General features: G+C 37.8%; 1 protein-coding gene across 2 annotated transcripts; it reads right to left on the bottom strand.

Annotated features, from left to right (window-relative positions):
- Positions 1-698: 698 nt before the first annotated feature.
- LOC107823346 (LEC14B homolog) lies at positions 699-8,938 on the bottom strand. 2 transcript variants are annotated; one of them, XM_016649972.2, is made up of 10 exons: positions 8,648-8,938; positions 7,731-8,174; positions 7,500-7,619; positions 7,092-7,169; positions 5,622-5,804; positions 4,775-4,852; positions 4,217-4,392; positions 3,733-3,891; positions 3,012-3,072; positions 699-1,229 (listed from the first exon to the last, which is right to left on the bottom strand). In XM_016649972.2, exons 2-10 carry the CDS (start codon positions 8,109-8,111, stop codon positions 1,041-1,043), a joined length of 1,425 nt encoding a protein of 474 aa, XP_016505458.1. In that variant the 5' UTR covers positions 8,112-8,174; positions 8,648-8,938; the 3' UTR covers positions 699-1,040. The 2 variants fall into 2 exon arrangements, with proteins under 2 accessions (XP_016505458.1, XP_075085593.1); XM_075229492.1 differs by lacking the exon at positions 3,012-3,072 and having other exon boundaries at positions 1,094-1,229.
- Between the last annotated feature and the right edge of the window lie 241 nt (positions 8,939-9,179).

Here is a 9,179-nt window from a genome sequence, read left to right on the forward strand (position 1 = left end):
AATTAGGAATGAAGTTATATATTCGGGACAAAGTGGGCGCGGTCCCTGTGGAAGACAAGATGGGGGAAGCGAGACTTAGATGGTTCGAACATGTGAAGAGAATAGACACAAATGTCCCGGTGAGGAGATGTGAGAGGTTGGCCGTGGAGGGCCTAAGGAGAGGTATGGGAAGGCTGAAGAAGTATTGCGTAGAGATGATTGGGCAATACATGGCGATGCTCCAGTTTACCGAGGACATGACCCTTAATAAAAAAGTGTGAAGGTCGAGAGTTAGGGTAAAAAGTTAGGTAACCGAGTGTTTTCCTTATTCATAACCGTAGTATTAGTACGTACTCTCACATTTTGTTGGTCTTATTTCTGCTATTAATCTTTCTTGTCGTTTTTCTTTTCATTACAGTTTTGCTTATGTTTTATTGAGCCGATGATCTATTAGAAACAGTCTCTCTATCCCCACAAGGTAGGGGGTAAGGTCTGCATTCACACTACCCTCCACATACCCACTATGTGAGATTTTACTAGATATGTTGTGTACGATCTTATGAAGGACTCATATGTCAATCCCAACTAGATTTATAGTCGTGCACAAGAATATAGTTACTAATTACTATTGAGCGATAAAAGTCCATGAAAAACAAAAAGATGTACATGACATACACTTAACGATCCGGTGAATGTAAATGTAATTTTTCACAGGAATCTTTCAAAAAAATTCAATAACACTTGTAATATCAACTTATTTGAGTGATGTACAATACTTCCTTTTTCACATAATAGTTAACAGTCTTGAGTTGAGAATGCCAAACTAGGCAACCATTATTATTCGAACTTGTGACACTACAGTTTTGACCTATTGGCCATTGGACTATACCCTTTAGGGACAACCAGAGTATAGTGATGCAAATTTACACATGTACATGTGTCTAACATGTCCATAGCTGAACATTTACCAATGCAGAAAGAACATGGACAGACTTGAGCTTTGCAAATTTCAATCAGCAGACTGCAAAAAAAACATCTTTCTAGATGCTGCTAGTAGCAGTTTAAAATCTCCCCCACCGTCTGGCCCGCGGCTTCACTGGCAATGAGCTTGCACCAGTACCAGGAAATTCCCAGTCAGCAATAATACCATCCCACCCGGAGCTAACAAGCATGGGGTAGTAAGGGTGCCAGTTGCAATCTCTCACTGGTTCCTGATGGTAATCAAGTTTAGCAACCTGAGCTCCACTCACCTACAAATGGAATGAAAGAAATGCATGATATACAAGATGTTATCAAGTCCATTTTTTCAGAACAAAAGTTAATGCTCCCAAAATGCAGCACGAGGAGGCTGGCACAGATACCACCCATTATCCCATAAAGCAACAACAACAAACCCAGTATAATCCCACAAGTGAGGTTTGGGGAGGGTAGTGTGTACGCAGACCTTACTCCCACCTTGAAGGTAGAGTTTCCAATAGACCCTCGACTTACGAAAGACGAGAAGAAAAGCAATAGCACCAAGCAATAACAACAAGAAGATAGTAAGAAAACGAAACGAAAGGAACAAGTAATACTAAAAAAAATCTAACAATAATAGAATAGAAGACTAACACTAATACTCTCGACTGCCTACTAACCGTCTACCTTGATTCTCGACCTTCACACCTTCCTATCAAGGGTCATGTCCTCGGTAAGCTGAAATAACGTTATATCCTGCCTAATTACCTCTCTAATACTTCTTTGGTCGATCTCTACCTCTTCTCAGCCCCTCCAGTGCCAACCTCCCACATCTCCTCACTGGGTCATATGTGTTTCTCCTCTTAACATGCCCAAACCATCTAAGCCTAGCTTCCCGCATCTTGTCCTCCACTGAATACACTCCCACTCTGGCCCAAATATCTTCATTCCTAATCATATCCATCCCGGTATGCCCGCACATCCATCTCAACATCCTCATATCTGCTACTTTCATCTTCTGGATATGCGAGTTCTTGACTGGCCAACACTCAGTCCCATACAATATAGTCGGTCTAACCACCATTCTGTAAAACGTGCCTTTAAATTTAGGTGGCACATTCTTATCGCATAAAACACCATATGCTAGTCTCCACTTCACCCACCCCGCTCCAATACGATGTGCAACATCCTCGTCTACCTCCCCATTTCCTTGGATGATAGACCCAAGGTACTTGAAACTATCTCTCTTAGGGATAACTTGTATATCAAGCTTCACAACTCCGTCCGCTTCACTGGTCCTGTCACTGAACTTGCACTCCAAGTATTCTGTCTTGGTCCTACTCAACTTTAACCCTTTAGATTCTAGTGTCTGTCTCCAAACCTCCAGTCTCGCGTTTACACCGCTTCGCGTCTCGTCAATCAGTAAAATATCATCTGCAAATAACATACACCATGACACCTCCCCTTGAATGTGGCGCGTCAGTGCGTCCATTGTCGAGGCAAATCAAAATAGGCTGAGAGCCGACACCTTGTGTAATCCCGCCACAAAACAAAACAAAAAATTATATGCGAGGTGTGCAGCTTGACCCTCATATAAAGCATATATACATTCGAAGTAACTATATGAAAGGCATAGTAGACATACAATTCGTGGGAAGAGTGATAATTTCCTTCATGCTCAAAACTACTTAATCAAATGGGGAAAATGCCTGAACCCTGATTAGCAAACCTTTTTTTGCTATCATTGATCATCAAAATGGAGACATAACATTTCTGACGTTATTTCATGCTTAATCATCAAGTTAGAGAAAACGGAGTTCAAGACCATAGTTCCGCTCAGATTATCCAGTCATCAGTAATTGGCCTAAAGATATCCAACCACTCAAAGCTGCAGAAATTCCTAGCTACATGCAGAATGCATATATCCAAGTTATCAAAAGAAATGAGCAGATTTAGACAAAAGATTCACAAGCTAATGAACCTAATATATCAGCTTATGATGTATGAAGCAAGAAAGTAAGGTGTTGAAAAGAAAAAAGAGCAGATCAAATAACGGTATAAAGCTCCAAGCATACCACATCATAGATATAAACAGATGAATCGGCTAATCCAGTATAGATGAACTTTTGCCCTGTGCTGCAAGAATAAAACTTTTGCAGATTAGACATTCTTCTGCAGATGTCATCAAATAGAAGAATCAAAGCATCAAAAAGCAACATCCTATAAAACACACGATTCCCAGGTTAATAGATTCATGAATCATGATAAAACTATTCATATTAAAAACTGAAGTAATTCCTCATATTAACTGTTAATGTTAATTATACCAAGCAAATATTGCACATTGGTCTTAGGTGAAGATGAAGGGGAGCCTTGGCATTTCGGGTAAAGTTGCTGCCATGTGACCAGGAGGTCACGGGTTCGAGCCATGGAAACAGCCTCTTGCAGAAATGCAGGGTAAGGCTGCGTACAATAGACCCTTGTGGTTCAGCCCTTCCCCGGTCTTAGGTGAAGATGTCTCACAAACAATGAACTTAAGAAATCACGACAAGAGACAAAAGTGATTCCAATTACAGGACTACTAGACATCAATAGAACACCCCAAAAACTTAAGCAATCAAAAAACTGGAATTTCTTGAGCCGCTGCAGAGAAACAATTATGATATGCAGAGGCACTAAAATTCCGAAGATGACAACTATACTTATAGAAGCAAGTCCGTTGGCCAAATTTTATAATCAGAAAATGTTTAGCAAAGAGAAACTTGACCAACACAAAGAATACCATGAACCACCAACCTGTGTGCAGGAGAGAAATAACAGCGTATAAGAGTGCGCAAGACTTTGTGGCCTTTATAAGTAGCCAATGACAGGTCATGTGGGTTTCTCTTGTTTCTAACATGTTCCGGGTAGTCCATCCATCTGTAATCCCAGTCATAACTTCTAGGCCTTGGGGAGCTACAGAAAAGAAAGTAGAATTATTAGCAATGCCAATGAGATCTTCTTTGCCAATAAACCTACGATCTGAAAAAAGAGGTCAAATAATTCTCTGTGATAGAGGAGAAAGAAAATCAGCAATGAAAAGTGTTTCCTCAAGACTCAAATGCACTGATTAGTCATGTACTGAACCATTATTGGATAGAAAAGAACCAATTCAAGCACTAATTATGCCCATGAGGAGGAGAAGAGGAAGATGTGGCGAGGAAAAAGTAGGAAAAGGAGGATGGACAAAACAAAATAAAGAAAAGAAAAAAAGGAGACAAAAGGATCAAGTGAGACATACTAATTAATGTTAGAAGACATTTTCCTTATATCCCAGAGTTTGATAGCCTGATCTTTCCCATTTGAGATAAGATACCGGCCATCTCCACGAGTGTCAATATATGTAATGCCTTCTAGATGTCCAATGAGAACTCCAGCTGCTAGCCCTCTAGTACCAAAGCAACGCCTGTCCCAAACCTGATCAAGAATCCTTCCTCAATCAAACAGATATATACTTGCAAATTCTAAGCAACGAAACAACAATAGTATTTTGGCTGTCCATGAGAATCCCAAAGAACCCTCCAATGCTAGATAAAAACAAGCATTGTTTAACTACAAACTATCAGAATCATTAAGGGGTTTAACGCTCATATTAATGGGATTACACCACCATCCGTAAACAAAAATATAAGTCAAAAGGTTCCATATGACCCACATATCCGAACGTTAAAACAGAACAGCATCATGAAATATACTTTAATAAGAAGCCATTTTGCCAGTCTGGGGTTGGTTAAATAATAGAACGGATGGTCCAGAAAATGGTCACCAAAAGTCCATCAAAAAGTTGGATAAAACTTACCTTACACAGGCTATCATCGCTTCCAGAATATATGAGGTGTCCAGTCTCATCAGCAAAGCATACAGCATTGACATCAGACTGCAATGAAAAACGCCGAGCAAATTACAAAATGCTTGCACATCTGGACATCTAAATCTAAGAACCTGAAGAGTAGATAAAAGACTTCTATTATAACACATGATACATATATTCAGCCTAAGACACCCACTTCGTGAGTTCTCAAAACCAGATGGCCAAGTTCAGTGGATATTTTGGTCAAATTTGTGAATTCAAGTTCTTGAGGAGATTAGCAACTTAAAGTAATTCAGAAACATGGCGCAAGAAGGTAAAAAATTGTGCCACCAAAATAAGTTCTATTCTGATATCCTAGGAACCTGCTTGTTAAAGAAACAATTTACTATGCATATACTGAGCACAGAAATCAACATCAACTCCATGAGTCAGAAGTTCCATCATCATGGTCAAATACTAATTTCCTCTTTCAGGAAAGTGATTGGGTGAAACAGCCACCAATCACCAAGAACACAGAAAGAAGTGACAATTAATAAGGGGAAATACTCACTTGCAATTAACTTCTGTCGGCTCAACTCTTTCCCTCGCCAAAAGAAAAGGGAAAAGAAATGCTTAACTAGATACAATGCACACATTTTGGGAAGGAAAGCTAGATATGAAAAAGTATTGAACATAATTCACCTGATGATGGAAACATTTATTAAGATGCCCAATTCAGAGGCATACCCAGTTTTATTTCACGGGAAGATACACTTAGCAAATACACCGTACAGAGATCAAACTAAGATGGCTGATTAGCCATATCTGCTACTACTAAAAGAACATATTACGATACCTTATGAGCTGGAATTTGAAGACTTGGCCTTCTTGCTTCAAGATCATAAACATATATTGAATTATCGCTGCTGCCAGCAACAAGTTCTCGCCCATCAGTAGAAAACTTCACAGAGAATATTCCAAATGAATAATCGTCATAATCATCGGTAAGGGAAGAAAATTCCAAGCCTTCATGAATTTCCTGCATAAAAAGAGGAAATACCAGATTTAGATACGCCAAAGCTCATGAACTATTTGCTCAAAAATTTAGCTGTCTTGATAATGACTTTGAGCCAAGTCAAGATGGATGGCCATATAATCAAGGACCAGATGCTTCCTAAAATTGAACTTTCAGACAAATGCAGCCAAATCTCATCTACCCAATTACTAAATCTTTTTGTAAAACAGCTACCCATCTATAGGAGATCTAAAGAGGACTACTGGGGTCAGACTTTTATATAACAGCTTCCCATCTATAGAAGATCTAAAGACGGTTTCCGGGGTCAGCCATCCAATAGAGCTTCAAAACTATTTTGCTTTTGATCATAGATTTGGAAATCTAGCTAAAAGAATTTAAAGACACTAGTCAAAAATTTACTAGAAACTGATCTGAAGTATTGCTGAACTGCAATGTATTAGATACTGTCATCATGTGGTTGATGATAACCTTCAGCATAAAGCCTCTTTTAGAAATAGTGACAAGAATTGAGAGTCCCAAACGAGATATGGCTATCCATGATACCACAAAACAAAGCAAGAACCTTTTGTTGTTTATACCCACCCCAGCATTATTTTGCATTAGTGCATGCAAAAGAATGAGAAGGCGTGATGTAAGAGGATTCAAAAGTATGCATAACTGAAGTAAGAAACTGTAAAATCTAGTATTCTTGGTGTATTTTTTACTTTATTGATCTTGCAAATGTAAAAGAAGTTTAAAATTACTACTATCACACCTAAGAACAACTCTATTATACTACATGAAGCCTTTGATATGGTTATCAAAAACCTAGATGGACGCTTGAGGTCATTGACGATAGAAGTCCACTATGACAGTCATGATACACAATGTTTCATACCCAATGAAACCCTTAAATAAGACCTCCGACTGCATGCCAAATGTCAATTACAATGGCACTATTATAAAACGAGGCACAGCATAACACCTCTTGCTGAACCAACTAATATAACAAGGTGTATAGGATACATTAAATTGGCAGCATCACCTTAATTGCCCTAAAAAGAAAGGGGAAGCAAATGATGTCTGCACTAGTCGTTTAGGGAATATCAGAAATCATACGCTAACACTTCAGATTCTTCATTTGAAGACCATAATACTGGCAAACTTATTTTCTCTGTATTTGCATAAGTACCCAAAACTGACGTTTATGATGTTAAATGGTGATACAATAGTGCAGCAAAGAAGCAGGATATGTTGTCAAATTATAGTTTTCTATCTTTTACATGTTTTGACATAACAAGTAAAACATACCGTAACATTTGCAACAGACTGTTTCATACCAGATCCAACATCAACAATATGGACAATGGGTGACATACTGGAATAAACCTGTTATCAACAAATAAAAACCAACTCAGAATTGTGACAGAAGAAGTGACAGCGGAAAAACACGGTGGACTAGATGTTGTGTTAATCAAATTCAACAAGCTACAGCTGCATCAAATATTTAAGAGCTTGCGATAATGTCAGACTGAAAATACTTTCCATGATGTAACAAGAAAAACAAAGCTCATCCTCAAAATCACAGAATCTGTTGAAACAAAAAGAAATAAAGTAGCCCAATTTTATGATAATCATAAGAACCAACCAAATCCCAATTATAATTACATGGACAACGACTAATTATGCACAAAATTGTGTTAGTCTTTACGAACTTACAAGAAAACGCTGGTCTGGAGAAAGCGACGTATCAGTGATTGTCCATCGTAAACTTCTTGCTGTAATATCCTTTTGGATTTTCCAGCCTCGATCAACATTATATATCCTAATATGACTTTCCTGTTTCCAGGAAGAACGACAATAAGATCATAACTGGCAATGGACATAAAACATAGGTAAGATCTCTCTATACTTACTGGAAATAGAAAATTCAGCTAGATAGACCAAAACCTGAAATCCCGCGACAAAAAGAGAACCGTCTGATGAAAACTGTGAAACATAAGCGCAGCTCCTCATTTGATCAACTACAGAAGGGCCATTTGTTGGAAGATACCGGCTCAAAAGATGACAACAGTCTGCTGATGAAAATCTTCCTCTACCACTATAATTCCCTTCCCTGGCAGCCAACATATTAACAGGTGAAAATGGTGCTTTTCTCTTGCCAAGAAGCAGCTGTTGCATTCGCCCGTGTGGGTCTGACCTAATCTTTGTGAGGTGGGCAATTTCATGATCAAGACAACTTGTTCCCTCATCAACTCTTTGATCAATATTTAGTATCCCATCTCCCCTTGCACTTTCACAAGCATCCAATAACCTCCTAGACCTGCTCATGGTCTATCTTTTGTCACTTTCCTCCAAAGTGCATAGAGTACCTAACCATGCAACACCGAATTACTGCAACAACAACAACAACTAAGCCTCAGTCTCAAACAAGTTGGGGATTAGAGGATATATGAATCCTCACTGACTATGTTACTACTTATAAACTCATCTCACGCCAATATTATGCTACACCAAACTGAAGAATAAAATACTAAGAGTTATTATGCCAATTTCAAAAAGACTAAGCTAAGTCTATTCATGTAAATATCACTGAAATATCAATATTCAAATTACATGTCCTACTAGATTAACTTCATAAAAAAGAAAACGGGGTTGGAATTGACACAAATAGATAACAGATGAAGACACCCACCAAAGCACTAGCTATCAAAATAAACTGAGTAAGCTGAACAAACCTTTAATTAACTTCAAACACCAAAAAGATTGGAACTTTTTTAACAAAACATACAGAAACAATTGACAGTTATACTCATCAACTGAATTCAAATGTCAAAAGAAAAAAAAAATCAAAACTTTGATAGTACCTTAGAATTGAAAAGAATGTGGACAATTCAAGAAAATTACTCAAGAAAGTAATCTGGGAGGTGTTGACTGAATATAAATTTGGATTTTATTGGATAGTTTTGAAAAATGTTTGAGAAAAAGATAAAGGGTGGGAGAATCTTGACGGTTGTGTGTAGCATATACGTGGAGGTACAAGGTCTACTCCTGGAAGTTAGTAAACCGGCAACACCTATTTGAGACTTTTTGCTATTGCTGGGGTTTTTTGGTAACTGGAATATCTATGTTTTGGCTTTCTCAGAGTCGACCTAGAAATAAGAAAATGTAAGGCTACTTCCCAAAAAAGAAGAAAAAAGAAAATGTAAGACTTTTGGGATATTCACGAATTGAGTCTTTGGGACTATGTTATTATGTTTAATCTTTTTAAGTTACCATTGAAAGATTCATTCTATTTTGTAAATAGAATATAACTTGGATCTAATTTGATCCTAAAAAGTAAAAACTAGCTCAAAGTAAAGATAAGACTATATAAGACTAATAAATATTTTTAACTAA

Source organism: Nicotiana tabacum, chromosome 14 (genome assembly GCF_000715075.1).
Source record: "Nicotiana tabacum cultivar K326 chromosome 14, ASM71507v2, whole genome shotgun sequence".
In the NCBI taxonomy this organism is placed as follows: domain Eukaryota; kingdom Viridiplantae; phylum Streptophyta; class Magnoliopsida; order Solanales; family Solanaceae; genus Nicotiana; species Nicotiana tabacum.